This window comes from Pelophylax lessonae (assembly GCF_965119305.1).
Source record: "Pelophylax lessonae genome assembly, chromosome: 1".
Taxonomy (NCBI): Eukaryota; Metazoa; Chordata; class Amphibia; order Anura; family Ranidae; genus Pelophylax; species Pelophylax lessonae.
In genome coordinates this window covers 512,393,962-512,414,362 of record NC_138768.1, presented here as the reverse complement: position 1 = coordinate 512,414,362, position 20,401 = coordinate 512,393,962, and the positions used below count along the sequence as shown (strand labels likewise).

The following is a 20,401-nucleotide window of genomic DNA, read 5'->3' as shown; positions in this document are numbered from 1 at the left end:
GCGGGTGGCACTGCAGCGGCTTTGTTCTAAGGTAAGTATTTCATATTGAGCTAGTATGCCATGCATACTAGCTCATTATGCCTTTTGTCTTACAGGTTTTTTTTTTTTTTTTTGTGTTTTACAACCTCTTTAAAATGTTTTTGAAAGCATTCCTAAACACCTGCCTAAGGGCTCTTTCACACGGTTCGCCTCCGTAGGCGGATCCGTGCTGCTCAGCGGGGATCGATCCGCGATCCCCGCTCAGTCGGCGGATGACAGCTCCGTCTCCGCTAGCAGTGTGGAGAGGGAGGTGTCACAGCCCCCGCTGCTCTCTATGGGGGATCGGATGAGAGCGGACCGCCTGTCCGCTCTCATCTGATCCGATACCTGAACGGATGGAAAAATAGGGTTTCCATCCGTCCGGATTTCACGGACAGAATCGGATACGGATGTCAGCGGAGGTGTCTCCGCTGACATCCGCTGCCCCATAGAGCTGCATGGAGGATCCGATCAGATCCGCCTAAAAAACTGACAGGTGGATCTGATCGGACCGCCCGTGTGAAAGAGCCCTTAAACTTGTGCACAGTACTTCTATGTAGACAGTTTAGCTACTTTTGTTACTATTTTTAAAGCAAATGCAAATCTGTAGACTTCATCTGTTGTGAACCACTGCTTGTTATGCATCCTTTTATACAAATACACTTTATATTGTAATTTCAAATGATTTAGAAATGGTGCTCTGTTTTGTACATTGATATATCCGCAATAAAATATAGATAAAATATATATTTCAATTTTGCTGCCAAAAAGGTCAATGACAAACCTGACATGGAAAACCTAATACTGAATTTCTTTTTGCAGCTACTGTGGTATTCATGATCCTGCTTGTGTGGTCTACTGTAACACAAGTAAAAAGTGGTTCTGCAATGGACGTGGAAACACCTCTGGAAGGTATGTTGTGTTTCGAGGTCTGAATTTTGCATGTTGGGTGTACCATCTAACCTTAAAATGATTGTCAGGAGAAGTTATGTGGGCTGTCATTAATTTCCATGTTTTTGAGAAAGTGAATTTCCTTCCGGTCGTGCGGTTGGCTTCAGTGCTTTCAGAGTTTGTCCTAGAATAGCTATAAAGATTTGGAATATACTGCTAATATGCACATATTTGCATGTGCTACAGGAGAAGCAGGATCCCCTGAAACCCCGTGAACTGTAATGAATTTTCAAATTTATGGTGGCCAGAGTATCCAAGACATGAGTGGATAAAGTGGATTAAAGTGAGAAATCACTCTACCTACAATTAAAATAAATTATATATATATATACACACACACATATACATACACACAGGGCTCAACAAACCCCGGGCATTAGCGACCTGGCGCCTGGGGTGCCCTGCAGGAGGTGTCCTGTCCCTTTTGCTCCTAGATTTCAGGCAAATTTGTCAAGCCCTCTATGTATGTATGTGTGTGTGTGTGTGTGTGTGTGTGTGTGTGTGTGTGTGTGTGTGTGTGTGTGTGTGTGTGTGATATATATATATATAGATATATATAGAGATATATATAGAGATATATATATATATATATATATATATATATATATATATATATATATATATATATATATATATATATATATATAGATAGAGAGAGAGAGGACTGCCCCTTTTTTTACCGAGAATCCCAATTTGCTTACAGAAATAAAATGTGTACACAATTATATTTTTATCGTACATCATTGGGCACAGAGTGTCTTTAGAATTCTTACAATAGGGTTATGCTGCCACCATCAGGTGATATGACACTTCAAAACCACAGGTTTCATGGTTAGTCTACCTTGTTCACATCGCCCACGTCAATGGTGTTGTGCAGCCTATTCTTGCCCTAATGCACTTGAGCACGTTTTTACATGTGGTTGCATCCCTCCATGCAAGGCATTTCAGAAGTGTTACCTTAAGTTGGCGGTGGGAGAAGAATTTTTTAATTTTGTAGTTCTGCCTTTACTGCCGGTATTCACAAAGATGCTGGCTCCAGTGTGGGCTTTTCTGCGAGCTAGGGGGGACTACCATTATGGGGGGGTATCAATGATCATCTCCTGTGAGAGCATTTGAGAGTTGGCCTCAGGGCTAATGTGCAACATTTGGTGCAAGTGCTGGAGGACTTTGGCTGTGCCCTCAATCTTATGAAGTCAACTCTGAAGCCGTTGCACCACAACCTGAACACTGCCCTGGCGTGAGGTTTTTCTATCCCAGGAAAAGCTTCAGCCCCTTTCAGTCCAAGGTACTGGAGCTGAGTTATTAGAAAAAAGTATATGAAGAAATTACCGTTTTATGTTTTATCCTGCTGCATTTACTCAGTGCAACTTATAACCTCCAAGTAAATGATAAATTACCATGTCAGAATTTTTTTTTTTTTTAAATTCAAAAATCGTATTGCTGATTTGGAAATAGGATCACTCCCTGCTTAAAATGACTAAACCTAATCGCCTTCTCAATGGCACACAAAGCCAGTTGACTTTTAACTGTGATCAGCTTTGGTCACTTTGAAATGCTCCAGAAAAGCTCTTTTCATGCTAAGCTAATCAATCTCTGGTAGTGCAACTGAAGCAAACAACGATCAGTGGCAAGTCACTGCCAAAAGATTCTCGGGATAAAGTTGTGGACAGGCACAAGTCAGGAGATGGATACAAAAAAATTCAAAGGTTTTATCAATGCCTAGAAGCACAGTGAAATCTATTAAGAAGTGAAAGGTATTTGGTGCAACACAGACCCTCCCTGGATCAGGATATCTCTCCAAACTGGATGAAAGAGCCAGGAGGAAGCTGATCAGAGAGGCTAACAAGAGGCCTACAGCAACTCTAAAGCAGTTGCAGTAATTTATAACAGAGTGGTCATTGTGCGCATGTGACAACAATATCACAAATTCTCCACAAATGTGGCTTATAGGGGAGAGTTGCAAGAAAAGCCACTCTTCAAGAAAAGCCAGATGCAATTACAACTGAGCTTTGCCAAAATGCACCTTGAAGATTCTGAGGGCACATGGCAAAAGGTGTTATGGTCAGATGAGACTAAAATTAAATTATTTGGCCTCCACACCAAAGGATATGTCTGCCGGAAATCCATTTCAGCTCACCATCCAAATAACACCATTCCCATAGTAAAGCATGGAGGTGGTAATATCCTGTTATGGGGTTGTTTCTCTATAGCAGGGACTAGAGCTCTTGTCAGTATAGAAGGGAAAATGGATGGGGCAAAATACCCTCAAATACTTGAGGAAAATCTGCCAGAAAGTTGCCAATTGGAAGAACTTGACAACATGACAATGACCCAAAGCATACAGAAAAACTGACCACACAGTGGTTGAAGGAGAAAATGGTGAATGTCCTTGCATGGCCTAGTCAGAGCCCAGATTTAAACCCCCTTAAAAATTACTTGGACTGCAGTCCACAAATGGTCACCTTCAAATTTAACTGAAATTGAGCTGTTCTGCAAAGAGTGGGTAAGTATTGCATAGTCTAGATCAGTGGTGGCAAACCTATGGCACGCGTGCCACAGCTGGCACGCAGAGCCCTCTCTGTGGGCACGCGAGGAAGAAGAGCGCACACTGATCGAACATCCTATACTAGGTGTATTTCCTCCACACTGCACTCCCCCTCCCATAGAACTACATCTCCCACATGGCTCTGTGGCCAGGGTATGATGTATCTGGGATGGGCGTGGTCGAGACAAGGCGGTGCTGGCGGGCTAGATGAAGTCACATCGACAATGGACGCCAGAGCCGAGTAAGATTCCAATAGGCTGGTCTCACCTGCTGCTGTTTGTTTATGGTCTCAGCAATTGCCTTCCCCACTTATTAGATACTCTGCTCAGGGCCACCTTCCCACCCCCCGGTATTAACCCACTGGCACTTTGAAATAGATAAGCTGGTTTTGTGTTGCAGTTTGGGCACTCGGGCTGGAAAAGGTTCGCCATCACTGGTCTAGATGCACAAAGTTAGTAGAGACCCATTCCAACAGAACAGACTAAAGGCTGTAATTAAAGCAAAAGCTTGTTCTACAAAATACTGACAAGGGGATGATCCTTTTTCCACCTTGGTGATTCTGTTATTGAATTTTATTTTTTTCTGGCATGTTGGTTTTTTATCTTTCACTTGGATGTTAGAAGATGCAGAGTAAATACAGCTGGATAAAACAAAAACTGTCTGTGTTCATTTCAGGTTGCAAAGCAACAAAATTATTATTTTAAAGAGGGGGGGGGGTGTGATACTTTTCTATACCCCCTGTAAATGCAATGTGGTAAAAGGCATCCAGCAATAGACATTCCGTCAAAAATCCCTATTAGGCATACATGTATAGGGAACTCTGCTGGTAGGGAATGTACACCATAGAAAGCACTGAAACATTCAGACAATGCCAAGGCAGTGGCGAATAAAGTCTATGGCCTCCCCTTCTTTGCTTGCCTCGGTGCCCAGAGAATAAGGGATGAAGGAAGGACCCCAGCTCTTAGGCAATTCAAACCACGAGAAAAGAGTGTGTTTGTTTGCCTTTTAACACCTGCAGCTGTGCAGAGGAGCTATGTCTGGGAACCAAGCACTTGAGAAATGGCTCTGGTGGGAGGTGTATATACTTAGGAGCAGTATACTTTTTGAGCTTTGCAGTGAAGTTCATATCCCAGAATTGGAAGATGTAACTTGGCATGTACTAGATAATTCCAGTGATGGAAGGGCAACTGGTATCCAGAAGCATACAGGATGCTGCAGCCTGTATCATTTGTCTGCACCCAGTGAAACCAGCCTGCACAGCAGGACAGTAATGCAGCGTGATCTAAGTACTGCTGTAATCAGCAGTCACAACCCAAGTGCTTTTCTAAGATCTTTAGAGAGGCTGAGGACCAGAATGGAGGGGAGAGGAAATCAACTGTTTTTCTGGTAACACTAGCATGACCAGACTACATCAACCAAGTGGAGTAGGCTGGGTCATTCTTAAAGCGGAGTTCCACCCTAAAAATGAACTTTGCACCGTCCGTTAGCTTAAAAAAACCTGAAAAAGAATTGGATAATTACATTTTTTTTTTTTTTTTTGTTTCACTTGCCTTATTTTTAATGAAAATAAACTTGCCTTCCACCTCACTCCCTCTGCGGCCGCTGCCCCCCAAGTCACTTCCTCCTTTGCATTGACTCCTGGGAGATGAGCGTCATCAATCCCCAGGAGTCCATGCGCCTGCACCGGTGTCACTCGTCACTTCCAGTGCAGGCGAGGCATTCCCTGCTGAACAGCTTCTGGGCATACGCAAAACCAGCTGCGGGATGACGTGCCTGCCCCGGAAGGGACGAGCAGGGCATTCTGGGACTCCGACATCACCGAAGAGGACACGAAGAGGGACGATCCGGCTTCAGCTGCCCACACTTGAGATGGCAGCGCTGGACAAGACATTTTCAAGGTAAGTTTTTCTTCTTACAGGTAAGTTAAACGGGACAGATCAGAGGCTATCGTTGCTTAAATGCACTAGCCCTGACTGTCCTAGGGGTATTTTTAGTAAAAAAATGTATTTTAGGGTGGAACTCCGCTTTAAAGCTGATCTACGCTGCATCTCAGCACAGCAAACCAAAAATAGTATTTTGTTTCATTAAATCACATTTTCAAAACTAACTCACCCATCCATGTCTCAATGCTTTTTTTTGCTGGGAAATCACTCTGAAAAACACTCCCCAGCATTTCTAGCCATTGCCATCTTGGTTAAGGGCAGATGATTCATGGAGCATTTACTTCCTGGAATCCATTCGTTCTTAACTCAGGCATGCAGACAGGAGGGTTGCTTAGCTAAGAAAACCCCTCCTGAAGACTGGAATGTATGACACTTACCTAGGCCTGGAAACCAGGAAGTAACTGAAGAAATGTAAAACGAGGTTTAACCGCTTCCTATGTTCTTGGGTTTCAGTGGTTAAACAGAGATGATGCCTGCACCTACAGGCATCATCCCGGTACCATTGTTTGCAGCCGGTGATTCTGTACAATGTAGAAGTGATCCGAGGGGCTATTCCCCCCCCCCCCCCCCCCCCCCCCGATGGCTGCCTGGTACAGAGAGAGAGGAACTGACATCGTTCCCCTCTCTGTAACCCTGGAAACCGGGAGTGACGAGTGTTCGTCATTTCCGCTTCCGTCCCTTTGTTTATCTGGCCACCAGCGGCCAGAGAAGTAGCCGATCAGACTGATCTTGGTCTGATCGGCTTCATGGGGGGGCCAGAGGACAGATTTGGGGTCTAATAAACCCCAAATCTCTTAATAAAGCGGACCTGTCACGATCCATGCTTTCACAAGGGATGTTGATCATCCCTTGTGATAGCAATAAAGTTTGTACAAAAAAGTTTTTTAAAAAAAGTGCAAAAATGAAAGTGCCCCCGTCCCACCGTGCTTATGTAGGAATGCATATGTTACTCCCGCACGTAAATGATCACACCCCACGCGTGAGGCATTGTCGCAAATGTCAAAGCATGACCTCCTGTGCCACTCTAAACTGGTAACCTGTAAAGGCGTTTCAAGCGTTTCCTATGGAGCATTCTAAGCACTGTAGCTTGCAACAATTCCCCACCGGCAGACGTAATTTTAAAGCGCGACATGTTAGGTCTCTATTTACTCAGTGTAACATCTTTCACATTGTACAAAAAAATTTGGCTAACTTTACTGTTTGTGTGTGTGTGTGTATATGTATGTGTATATATATATATATATATATATATATATATATATATATATATATAATGTGTGTGTATGTGTTTGCTTTTTTTTCCGCAAAAGAATTGCGTTTGAAAAACCGCTGCGCAAATACTGCGTGACGAAAAAAAATTCCAACACACCCATTTTATTCTATAGTGTGTGTTTAAAAAAAATGTTTGGGGGTTCGAAGTAATTTTCTAGCAAAAAAAGTAGATTTTTACATGTAGGAGCCGAAGTATCAGAATAAGCTTGGGAAGGAGGTGGGTAAAACAAGTTAATGATATACTTTCCTATCTATTTTATTAATGCCAACAGAAGGATTAAATATAGTTAATGTTGATTGAAGGAGTGACTTTCTGCTTTAAAGCCTTTTAACCAGAAACCTAAGATTGAAGCCACCTTTTGGAAGCATGAATTTCAACCTCGTGCCCATCTGTCAGTGGGAAAAGTAATTCTGAAAAGAAGTTGTATAACTAATCTCTGTCAGCACTACCTCCTGTGTAATGAATAACCTGCAAAATGTGTTGGGTGTGCTGCTGTTAAACAATATTGTTATAAACTAGTATCTAAAGGTTTACAGGACTCCCTACAAATAGTGTAAAGTATCATGGACAGTTCTCCCTGTTCAAAAATTGCTTTTTATTTTTTTTTCTTACCTGCAAGGCAAAGGCATAATGTGCCAGCATGATGGCGTCCATCTTCACTCGGTCTTCCTTCCGGGTTCACAGACTCTGGCTCTGTGACCATGCGTGCGGAGCCACTGGTCACAGCACAGGGCTCTGAAGGAATGGCACGGGTGGCCGTTCCTTCAGAATACATGTGCCAGTGATTTCACTGGCTGCATGTACAGTAAATCTCTCCTAAACGGTGCATGCTTAGATATTTACACTACCTATAGGCAAGCCCTATTATAGGCTTTCCTATAGGTAAAACTTTAAGCTGAAAGTTTTACTTCCTCTTCCTCTTTTGCGCTGCAGTCAGTGCAAAACTGCTAGAAAAAAAAAGCCATCCAGTGGATTGGAGTCAGTGGTCTACTGCTGCAGTAGTGCGCCACTCACTGCTGTAATAATTTTAAATCACTACTGCAGTGCAGTCACTGCAGTAGGGATTTAAAATCATTGCAGTGAGTGAATGTACTACTGCAGCAGTAGTCCACGGACTCCAATCCACTGTCTAGCTGTTGTTGTCTAGCTCTTTTTTCCTAGCAGTTTAATTTGCACTGACTGCAGTTAGTGATTTAAAATCATTGCAGTGAGTGCACTACTGCAGCTGTAGTCCACTGGCTCCAATCCACTGTCTAGCTCTGGTCTTCCAATTATGGCCCTCTAGTTCAGTGGTTCTTAACCTTGTTGGAGGTACTGAACCCCACCAGTTTCATATGCGCATTCACCGAACCCTTCTTAATTGGAAAAATAAAATCTAATTTTTTCAAATTCAAAACATAGGTATATATTATTTTAGTTATATTTTTATACATAGGTGCACAAAATGAACAAAACCATTAAAACATGATTTTCACACAAAAACAAAAACATAATGAATATTTCCTGCAAATTAGTGTGACTTCTGCTGTTGTCTTTCAGAGACCAGTTCAGAAATGCGCGGCTTTATATTGGCAAGTGCCACTCTCATGTGATTATCATGTCATGTCACCTCACCCTGGCCTGCTGTAAGGGGGGATTTATATGAGGACCTGGGATCTATATGGGGGACCTCACCCAGGCCTGCTGTAAGGGGGGAGATCTATATGGGGGACGGGACCTCACCTCAACCTGGCCTGGCCTGGACCTGGTCCCCCATATAGATCCCCCCTTACAGCAGGCCAGGGTGAGGTCCCCCATATAGATCCTAGGTCCTCATATAGATCCCCCCTTACAGCAGGCCAGGGTGAGGTGAGGTCCGGACCCTGGCCTGCTGTAGGGGGGGATCTATTTGGGGGACCCCAGAGTGACCTAACCTCACCCTGGCCTGCTGTAAGGGGGATCTATATGGGGGACCTCACCCTGGCCTACTGTAAGGGGGGATCTATATGGGGGATCATGTCCCCCATATAAATCCCCCCTTACAGCAGGCCAGGGTGAGGTGAGGTCCCGTCCCCCATTTAGCTCTCCCCCCTTACAGCAGGCCAGGTTCCCCATAAAATAGATCCCCTTTACATAGTCTTCTCAGTGTTCTCACACAGTCAGTCAGTCACTAGACTAGTACAGCCAGTACTACTCCAGTCCTACCTTTTTTTTCACCTGTGTCCCGACTCCCCATCACAGGCTAGGTTTTCCTCCTGCAGGCTGCAGCACCACTGTCACCTCTGGCTCTCTGGCCTCTCACCTGCCGGCTTCTTCTGCGGCTGCCTGGCCTGGTGGTTCTCTCCCGCGCTGCGCTGGGCGGCCGCTGCACGCCTGGCCTGTCTTTCCCCCGATTCAGCCGGGAGCCGAGCTGCACAGCCAGCAGTGAGAGCGAGCCAGGGGCAGAGAGAGTTGCGAGCGGAGCGGGAGCGGAAGGACATGCCCGAAACTGGAGAAATAGTCCCTGACAGCGAAGTGGTACTAGCGGAGGGTGTGCCGAACCCTTGAGACTGACCCACCGAACCCCTGGGGTTCGATCGAACCCAGGTTAAGAATCACTGCTCTAGTTGTTCAGGAACTACAATTAGTGCAGCGTTACTGCAGGATATAGAAACTGGCCATAAGAACTACAGCAGCTAGTGGAGGGTGTAACCTCCTGGTATCACAAGGTCACTTTAAAGCATTTTCATATTCTTGCAGTTGGCTGTGCTGTAACTGGACTGTATTAAAAAAATGTTCACACATTTCTTTGAAGACTTTGAGCGAGTCTTTGAACAGAAGATGAAGCCAATGAAAAAATGAACATGGAGGTCAAAAAAGAGTGCAGCTACATTACCTGGTGTTCTGGATGCTTATAACTTTGATCTGAAACTGGAGAGATTTATTTTTGTTTGCCATCAAAGGAGAAATATGCGCTTTTAAGCCCCCGTTCACACTGGGGCGACCTGTGAGGCGACCTGGTCGCCTCACAGGTCGCCGCAGGTCGCCTCCCATAGGGAAGCTGCGGACCCGTTCTGATAGGAGCGACACAAGTCGCTCCGACTCAGAAAAAGGGTCCGGAGCTTCTTTGGGGCGACCAGGAGGCGACCGCCATAGACTTCAATGTTACGAAGTCCGTGGCAGCCGCTCCGAGGTAGCGGCGCACTGCTCGCACCGCGACCTCGGAGGTCGCGGTGCGAAGTAGCGTCGCCCCAGTGTAAATGGGGGCTTAGCTATCAACTCCTGCCAAATCTGTGAAACAGTTTACTTTGTTGTCCTTGTGTAGCTTTCTATAGTTGATGATTTGTAGAATGTGTTTGACTAACTTTTCCCCTTCCTTCCAGCCACATTGTAAACCATCTGGTCAGAGCAAAGTGTAAAGAAGTTACTTTGCACAAGGATGGACCTCTGGGAGAAACGGTGTTGGAATGCTACAACTGTGGTTGCAGAAATGTGTTTCTTCTTGGATTTATCCCTGCAAAAGCTGATTCAGTGGTTGTGTTGCTGTGCAGGTGAGTTTGGTAAAATGTACTCATTTTATCCTTCCTGACATGGTGTTTTATGCTTTACTCCATTTAAAGTGTTCTAAACCCACAACAGAAAAACCGGTCTGTATATGCAGTTAAGCATGCTTGTTATACTCCGTGAACCCTAAGGAGTTAATCCTCTGCATTGTGTAGAAAAAAACGGTTTCATCGTGTCTCCTCTGATCCTCTCCTCCTTCCACTGTCCCCAATATACTCTTGATAACACAGAGCCAGGGGACAGGCTGCAGACGTTCAGTTTGGTGTATTGCTAGGGTTTTTTTTTTTTTTTTTTTGGGAGTGTGCATGTGATCAGCACAGGGCCAATCAGCACTGTCCAGATAAAGGGTCAGAGGTCCTGCATCCTGATAGGACAGTCAGTGCAGAATGAAAACTCCTACACGCTTTAACCAGACACTCATAGAAGTCACAAGAAGTGCTATATACTGCTGATGAGAAAAGGAATTTAGCAGTTTATATTTAGTAAAATGATTGCATTTCCATGTTCTGTATACTGTGGGAGACCAGATATAGTGAATGCAGGGTCCTCAGTTTAGTAACACTTTATTTTTTTTAATTGTTTTGTTTCTTCTAAGCATGTTAATATTGCACCAGGTCTCCATTGGCCAAATTGAAATCTAGATGGCAAAGGCTATAAGCATGTTCGCGCCTCCTTATGTAAAATCCTTATGTGAACTGCCTATGGCCTTAGCAGCCCCTGAGCTTCTAGTTGAAGCACTGTCTGATGAGTCTCGGAAATCCTTAACTGATGGTGTTGCCCTTGTGGAGTCAGACAGCTTCCATTTCTCTCAGACTTTGAGAGACTGTTTTACCTCTTACTGAGCTAGTGCACACCACCTTAAAAATGGTTGAGCAGCCTGTAACTTATTTGCGCTGCTGTCTCTTTAGAGGTCCTAAGACTGCAAATACCTTTCTAATACACATCCTTTATGGAGACTGAGAGGCTTCTGATAAACTGTTTATTGCTCTGTTTCATAGCTCTATACCCATTTTGAGAAAAAATTTTTTTTTTTTTTTTTTTTAAGAAGTCTCTTGTTCCTGCCAATTTCTCAGTAATAAAAACTTGACCATTCCTGTAGAGGATGTGTTTTAAGTGGTTCTAAAGTCATGTTTTTTTTTTTAATCTTATTGCGATGTAGGCATTAAGGTCAAAAATCACCTTGGTGCGCTTCCACATTCCACCCCTCCTTATACTTACCTGAGCCCGATCTTGACCCAGCAATGTGCATGGAAACAGCGGCTCTCCCTGGTGTCTTTCTCCTCGTTGGCTCACAGCTTTGGGAGCCATTGGCTCCTGCTGCTGTCAAGCACAGCAAGTAAGGCAATGAGGAGAGATCAGGGGGCGGAGCCGAGCCATGCTCTGTGAGATTACAGTGTCCATTCACAGGAGCGTGACTTGGGAGTGAGCCAGCTCCAGTGCCCCCATATCAAGAGGCTTTGCTATTAGGTGCACTTGGCAGGGGGAAGGAGCCAGGACTTCTGGCAGTTAGTGCAGGTAAGTAAAGTTGTTTTTTTTTTTTTTTTTTCTTCTGGTAAACAAAATGTGAATTTTTATTTTTTGTTTCTGGAGCCTCTAAAGCATTGCACCAGTAATCAGCAGATTGCTGGTGCCATGCAGGTGGTAGTACATTTGAGTCCCTGGAGCATGTGTCGCCACCTAACCCCCTCTCTCAGGCTGCGGGACCTGTGGGGTCCCAGTCTGCCCTGTCTGTTATTACGGCGGTCCTGCAGTCACTGGTGTCTAAAGTAGATTTGGCCCTCCAAAATAGGACAAGTAAAAAGCATCTTCACCTGCCTCTTCTGCCGCCTCAGATTCTGAGGTAGATTTTGCGGATGAGAGTCAACCTACTGGGTCTGCGTCCACGCACCCTGCGTGTTCTGATAGTGAGGATGATTCCTCTTCCACCACAGTCACTCATGAAAAGGCGCTGGTGGATGCATTGATTGTATCAGTGCAGGAAACTTTAAAATTGGAGGACGCAGCTACTACTGCGTTAGCTGCGACGGTGCAGTTTGGTACCCGCTGAACCTCCAAGGCAGCAAAGGTATTCCCATTTTCTGCCTATTTCAACAACATTGTTGCAAGTCAGTGGGGTTCCCCCAAACACACTGCCAGGGCCCCTAAGCGCTTTGCTAGAAGGTATCCGTGTGAAGAGTCCCTGCTAAAGAAACTGACAGTACCACCCGTGGTGGACTCTCAGGTTTCCAGGTTGAATAAAGCCACCCTCCTGCTGGTGGAGGACTCTCCCTCCTTTGAGAAACCATTTGACAAGAGAGCTGAATATCTTGGTACGATGCCTTTTCACCATGGCCTGCTCCATTTTGCAGCCATTGTTTGCCATAACCCTGATTTCAGAGACCTTAATGAAATGGGCTAAGCTCCTGCACCAGGATTTGTAAGGTGGACAACCTACTCCTGACCTGGCTAGGCTGGTGGACTAGTTGGTCAAGGTGTTGCAGTACATCTGTGATGCCTTTCTGGATGTGGCCCCCCTTAGCCTGCAGGGTGTCCGTGACGGCGGTGAATCTGCGCCGCATGATATGGCTAAAATACTGCTCTGCGGACCAGGCTTCCAAGAAGGTATTCACGGATATCCCTTTTGTAGGCGACTGCTTGTTTGGTGCTTTCTTTGAGTAGATCATTAGGGTCTTACAGGAGGTAAGAGTACTCTGCTTCCGCATTCTGCCAGGAGTAATGAGACTCGTCGCAAGTGTGTTCCTTTCTTCTCGGCCCATAAATGGTCCTTTCATCCTTCAGGATCTAAGCTACCAAGGATCAAAATCCACCCGTAACCCCGCAGCGGGTTCCAAGAGGCCCTGACCGGGTAAGTCAAGAGCGGGCCCCTCCAGGACCGCAGACAAGCTCGCTTCTGCCTGAAGGGAAACCCTCACCCGTACTTTGCTTCTTTCCAGATCTGTGGACTTCGTGGATTCAAGACAAATGGGTCCACAAGTTGATTCGGTCCGGGTACAAGATCCAATTTCGGTTCTTGCCTCCGGCAAGATTCTTTCCTTCCAATCTACGTTTGTCCCCAGATCGTCTACAAGTTTTTCTTGGTTCGATATAGGATCTGCTCTCACAGGGGTCATTGTATGGGATTAGGAATCGGAACGCTTTCAGGGGTTTTATTTGAACCTGTTTACTTTTCCCAGGAAGGAAGGCAAGGTCCGTCCCATTCTAAATCTCAAGGCTTTGAACTTCTGTGCGGGTTCAGAAACTTAGAATGGAATCCATTTGCACAGGGGTGGCATCTCTTCATCAAGGGGATTTCCTGGCCTCTATCGATATCAAGGACGCTTACTTTAATATCCCAATATACAGTGGGTACGAAAAGTATTCAGACCCCCTTAAATTTTTCACTTTGTTATATTGCAGCCATTTGCTAAAATCATTTAAGTTCATTCTTCTTCCTCATGAATGTACACATAGCACCCCATACTGACAGAAAAACACAGAATTGTTGACATTGTTGCAGATTTATTAAAAAAGAAAAACTGAAATATCACATGGTCCTAAGTATTCAGACCCATTGCTGTGACACTCATATATTTAACTCAGGTGCTTTCCATTTCTTCTGATCATCCTTGAGATGGTTCTACACCTTCATTTGAGTCCAGCTGTGTTTGATTATACTGATTGGACTTGATTAGGAAAGCCACACACCTGTCTATATAAGACCTTCCAGATCACAATGCATGTCAGAGCAAATGAGAATCATGAGGTCAAAGGAACTGCCTGAAGAGCTCAGAGACAGAATTGTGGCAAGGCACAGATCTGGCCAAGGTTACAAAAAGATTTCTGCTGCACTTAAGGTTCCTAAGAGCACAGTGGCCTCCATAATCCTCAAATGGAAGACGTTTGGGACGACCAGAACCCTTCCTAGAGCTGGCCTTCCGGCCAAACTGAGCTATCGGGGGAGAAGAGCCTTGGTGAGAGAGGTAAAGAAGAACCCAAAGATCACTGTGGCTGAGCTCCAGAGATGCAGTCAGGAGATGGGCGAAAGTTGTAGAAAGTCAACCATCACTGCAGCCCTCCACCAGTCGGGGCTTTATGGCAGAGTGGCCCCACGGAAGCCTCTCCTCAGTGTAAGACACATGAAAGCCCGCATGGAGTTTGCTAAAAAACACCTGAAGGACTCCAAGATGGTGAGAAATAAGATTCTCTGGTCTGATGAGACCAAAATAGAACTTTTTGGCCTTAATTCTAAGCGGTATGTGTGGAGAAAACCAGGCACTGCTCATCACCTGTCCAATACAGTCCCAACAGTGAAGCATGGTCGTGGCAGCATCATGCTGTGGGGATGTTTTTCAGCTGCAGGGACAGGACGACTGGTTGCAATTGAGGGAAAGATGAATGCGGCCAAGTACAGGGATATCCTGGACAAAAACCTTCTCCAGAGTGCTCTGGACCTCAGACTGGGCCGAAGGTTTACCTTCCAACAAGACAATGACCCTAAGCACACAGCTAAAATAACGAAGGAGTGGCTTCACAACAACTCCGTGACTGTTATTGAGTGGCCCAGCCAGAGCCCTGACTTAAACCCAATTGAGCATCTCTGGAGAGACCTTAAAAATGGCTGTCCACCAGTGTTAATTTTGGCAGCAAATTTCAATTTAGTTTTAGTCTTAGTCTTAGGACTAAAATGGCATTTTAGTTTTAGTCCTATTTTAGTCTTCTGCAAGTGTTTTAGTTTTAGTCGTATTTAGTCGACTAAAACTCCAGTATATTTTAGTCGACTAAAACGCCCTACATTTTAGTCGACTAAAACTCATTTTAGTCATCTATAATCAAATGGGTGTAGTTCAATTGTAATTTGTAATGCATTATTTAAGCATTTCTCTACAATTTCCAAACTCATTATATACTACTGCTGGTCCTGGAGTGAAAAATCGAATATGTTATTATTTATGCTTTGAGCATGCACCAGTGTTAATTTTTGGCAGCAAATTTCGATTTAGTTTTAGTTAGTCTTTTGACTAAAATGCCATTTTAGTTTTAGTCGTATTTTAGTGATCTGAATTGTGTTAGTCGACGAAAACGTTTTAGTCGGTTTTAGTCGACGAAATTAACACTGCTGTCCACCAACGTTTACCATCCAACCTGACAGAACTGGAGAGGATCTGCAAGGAGGAATGGCAGAGGATCCCCAAATCCAGGTGTTAAAGACTTGTTGCATCTTTCCCAAAAAAGACTTCTGGCTGTATTAGATCAAAAGGGGGCTTCTACTAAATACTGAGCAAAGGGTCTGAATACTTGGGACCATGTGATATTTCAGTTTTTCTTTTTTAATAAATCTGCAACAATGTCAACAATTCTGTGTTTTTCTGTCAGTATGGGGTGCTATGTGTACATTCATCAGGAAGAAGAATGAACCTAAATGATTTTAGCAAATGGCTGCAATATAACAAAGAGTGAAAAATTTAAGGGGGTCTGAATACTTTCCGTACCCACTGTATGTCAGAAATCAGCGTTTCCTTCACTTATCTGTGGGTGAGAGGCACTATTCGTGGCATTACCCTTTGGTCTCACCTCGGCTTCTCGGGTGTTTACAATAGTGTTGGCCCCGGTGTTGGCTTTACGGAGGCAAAAGGTGATTGTGGTGCTGGGGTACCTAGGCGATCTCTTTCTGCAAGCAGAGTCCCCGTATGCCCTGGACATTTCGATGCAAACTTTGCAAGAGTTCGGATGGAAAACTAATTTCCTAAAATCTGTTCTGTTTCCGTCCACAAAACTGGGCTATCTGGGCCTGCCCCTGGACACGACCTTAGCCCAGGTGTTTCTTCCGAAGGTGAAACTCAAGAAGTTGCAGGATGCGACACTCCTCCTGTTCAACCGGCGATCATACCTCAGGACTTTGATGCAAGTGCTGGGCCTGATGGTCTCCACCTTTAATGCTCTGAGCCATACCAGTTCTCTACAGATGGAGATCCTTGTCAAATGGAACAAGAATCCACAGGCTCTAGACAATCCGATCCTGTTGAGCCGGAGTATGAGGGGATCCCTGATCTGGTGGCTTCGCTTTCCGGCGCTTCAAGGGTAATTCCTCCCCCCCGGTACTGGACAATAGTCACAACAGATGCCAGCCTCTTCGGATGCAGAGGTGTCTTGGGTACAGATCCGGCTCAGGGGGTTGGACTCAGGAGTCCAATCTGCTGATCAATATCCTGGAAATTTGGCGATCAGGCTTTGCCTAATTCAATGGACGGATCGTCTGCAGGGGCACCCGGTGAGGATTCAGTCGGACAATGCTACAGCTGTGGCATATGTCAATCCTCAAGGGGGCACCAAAAGTGCCTTAGCGGCCCGGGAAGTAGCCGGCATTGTAAAATGGGCAGAACTCTTTGTTCCAGCTATCTCTGCCATGCATATTCCAGGGGTGGAAAATTGACAGACAGATCACTTCAGTCGGCAGAAGTTGGATCAGGAGGGGTTTCATCAACTCCAAAACAAATGCAAAGCTGTAGCACCTCTCTCCTGTGCTCAGAAACACGGCCCCCTGTCTAATTCATTCCACAGAACTCCTACTTGGCTTCCCAAATTGCTACAGCCTTGCTGCCCTGTAAGACTGGGGTTGTCCGAAGGTACTAAAATCAAAAAACAAAGGGCACACCGGCCTAGCGCATTATCCTCAATATTAGGCTTTGTTACGAGTATATACTCACAAAGGTTGTAAAGCAGCATATCCAAACAGCTGGAACAATCTAGGTCTGACCACTGTCCTCAATAGATGGCTGATGCAAAGCCCCTGTAGGGCCCTGAACGGTCTTTGCCTCAAAATGCGTCATACATCTATTGAGGACAGTGGTCATAGACCTAAATTGCTCCATATATTTGGTTTAGGTATGCTTTTTTACAACCTTTGAGTATATACTCTTTTATTAATAAAGCCTACTATTGAGGATAATGCGCTAGGCCAGTGCGCCCTTTGTTTTTTTTTTCATTTAGTGTTTAATCAACTATCCCTCAGGTGGGGACTCCAATGTGGACCTGTTGGCCTCTTGTCTCAACAGGAAGGTGCAAAGGTTCGTTGCAAGGTCTCAGGATCCTCTGGCCGACGGCACAGACACTCCTGTAGCTCCTTTGAGCCGATATCGTCTAATATATGTTTCCTCTGCTGACTCTTCTGCCAAGACTTCTGTGAAGGATTGAGGCAGAAGGGATTCCCGGGTCCTGGGACGCAGGCCCAGTATAGCTGGTCGCAGATGTCCCTTGGAGACTCCCTCTCGGAGAAGATCTGTTAATTCAAGGACAGATCTTCCATCCTGCTTTACAGTCGCTGGCTTTGATGGCCTGGCTATTGAAAGCCAGGTGTTGAAGGATAGAGGGGTGTCTGTGAATCAGTGATTCCTAAGTTTTTAAAAGCTAGAAAATCTACTTCTAGGAACATTTATCAGAGTCTGGAGGGCGTACATTACTTGGTGTGAGTCTGGGGGGTTTTGGGTCCCCCCCGATTCCTTTTCGGTGTCTCGTGTCTTGGAGTTTCTCCAAAGATGTGTAGATCAGCATTTGGCCTTGGGTAGGCCAGATATCGGCTCTGGCAATTTTCTTTCAACGCCTGTTGGCCACAAATTCCTTGGTTAAAACCTTTGTTCGGGCGGTTCTCCACCTGGCTCCCCCTGTGAGGTCTCTGTTGCCTCATGGGACCTCAATTTGGTGTTTTCTTCAGAAACCACCCTTTGAAAATATTTGTGAGATTCCTTTGCTCACTTAGCCACCAAAAAAGCTACCTTCTGTGTCAATTACTTCTGCACACAGGGTGTCAGAGCTGGCTGCGTTGTCCTGTCGTTCACTTTACGTGGTGGTTCACAGACAACGTTGTGCTTCGTACCGGTCAGTCGTTCCTTCCTAAAGTCGTCTCTGGTTTCCATTTAAATGAAGACCTTGTGTTGCCTTCTGTGTCCTAAGCCTAATCATCCTAAAGAGGTTCCCTTACATTCTTTGGATGCGATTCGGGCAATTGGGGTGTACCTGGCGGCGACTGAGTCGTTCTGGAAATCGGATTCTCTGTCTTCACAGATGGCCGCGTCTGCTGCGACCATTTCCAGATGGATCAGACGCTTAGTCCCTCCTGGGCCTTCCGTCATCAGGCACCAGTGATGCAGGTATGCAAGGCGACCACGTGGTTGTCTGTGCACATTTTCACAAGATTTTATAACGTGGATGTGTTGGCATCTGCGGATACTTCTTTTGGCCGCAAGGTTTTGCAGGCCGCTGTTGAAGAGGTTTAGACTTTTTAGGGTGTATTTGTTGTTTTTGTCATTGGCTCCAGTTGTTCCTGGTTGAGCTCTTGTTTTGCCTGGTTGGCTATATTTAGCCTTTGGGAAGTTTTTTTTTTTTTTTTTGCTGTGTTCTTCCCGCCCCTCCTTTCTTTTTAACAGAGAAACCCTTCATATTTGACACTGCTTTGGGACGTTCCATCAGTCAAGAAGATATGGAGCGGTGTCCGTCAATGAACGAAAGAGAACTGGATTTTTGTCTTACCGTAAAATCCTTTTCTCTGATGTTCATTGACGGACACAGCACCCGCCCCTCTATTGAGTTGGGTTTTATGTTCTTCTGACACTGCTTGTTACAAAACTGAAGTCCTATAGCAGGAAGTGGGAGTATACCCCTAAAACTGCCCTATAGGTGTGGTCAAATTTTTTTTTCCACCTAGTGTCCTACTCCTGTTTAGAGCAGCATAAACCCATCGATCAAGAAGATATGGAGCTGTGTCTGTCAATGAACATCAGAGGGATTTTATGGTAAGACAAAAATCCAGTTTTTACCCACTGTCCCTTTCACTTTTTCTGTGAATCCTACCTCTATGTCTTGCTCATTGAGTGGTTAGTAGTTATAGCTACAAATCCATTTCTCTGTTCAGGCTGACCCTTGAGCTCTAATTTTCAACACACCCTTAGACTGGTCTTTGTACAGGAGGCGCAGTGCTAGAAGCCGCTGACAGTGTTGTTGGTTTGTCCTGCTGTTTACCTATTATGGAAATGAGTGGGGCTGAACATTTCATTTAGGGTGTCCATACAGTCTGTTCTTAACAGAGCTTGCATTTTTATGTAGCTGTGTAATGCAATGTGATTTCTGTAGATGGGCGAGCTTTAATTGTGTGGTGGACCATGTTTTTCACCTGAAATAAAGGGCATCAAATTACAGGAGAGGATGAGATTTGCTTTTATCCCCTCATAACGTGGGTATTCTCCTGTTATGTAACAATTAGAGCACACATGTATTACCAGAAAAGAGCACCTAATTTCTTATTCCTCGGTGCTGCATTAAAAACCAAATTTATTTATTTTTTTCCCCCCTTTTTCAGGCAGCCCTGTGCTAGTCAAAGCAGCTTGAAGGATATTAACTGGGATAGCTCTCAGTGGCAGCCGCTTATACAAGATCGTTGCTTCCTTTCTTGGCTGGTGAAGATTCCATCTGAACAAGAGCAGCTGAGAGCTCGCCAAATTACAGCTCAGCAAATAAACAAGCTAGAGGAGCTCTGGAAGGTATTTATTTTTAAGTTTTTCAAAATTTAAAGCAAATGAAAAAGGAAAGTCTGCTTTACTGCCAGTTCCCCTCCACAAAAACAGCTTTGACAAAAAATATTAAATATTTACCTCAACCCCAGCTTTTAAAAATTCAGTGAGGCACTGCTGATGTCACTGCTGTATCCTGGGAAACCTGGGTACTTGAAATCCCAAGAAAAAACTTTCTTCTGAGATTTCGAATATGCAGTTTTTTTTGCCCAGGAAGCAGTGTCTGCATCACAAGTTTCCTGGACTCAACGGGAGCCTAGGTTCTAAGGGCTCATGTACACTGCTACTTGGCTACTTGTAAACGGATGTTTAGGAGCAGTTGGGCTTTTTTTTTTTTTTTTTTTTTTCAGAAGCCCCTGAACCCTCCTCTGTCATCTTATCTGTCCATGTACACTGTCATTTACAGTCATTTTGAGGCAGTTGTGTTTATTGTCGTTTTTTGGAAAGCAATTTTTTGCGTTCAGGCTGTGTGTTCACCGGTGTTTCAAAAGCGACCACCCACGTTTAGCGCTTGCGTTTTGCATCACATGACACATATATATACAAAAATTTGATGTTTTCCAGCTAGCTTAAACTGTGCCCGCCTGGACCCTTAAGCCGGGTACCCTGC

General features: G+C 44.9%; 1 protein-coding gene across 1 annotated transcript in view; it reads left to right on the top strand.

The window, feature by feature from the left end:
• Nucleotides 1-20,401, top strand: part of UPF1 (UPF1 RNA helicase and ATPase) — a 117,846-nt gene that overhangs the window by 26,803 nt on the left and 70,642 nt on the right. Inside the window, exons 3-5 of the mRNA XM_082263597.1 lie at nucleotides 841-930; nucleotides 10,072-10,239; nucleotides 19,581-19,761. Of these exons, the coding sequence (XP_082119723.1) occupies nucleotides 841-930; nucleotides 10,072-10,239; nucleotides 19,581-19,761 (439 nt within the window). The remainder of the gene's footprint in view (nucleotides 1-840; nucleotides 931-10,071; nucleotides 10,240-19,580; nucleotides 19,762-20,401) is intronic.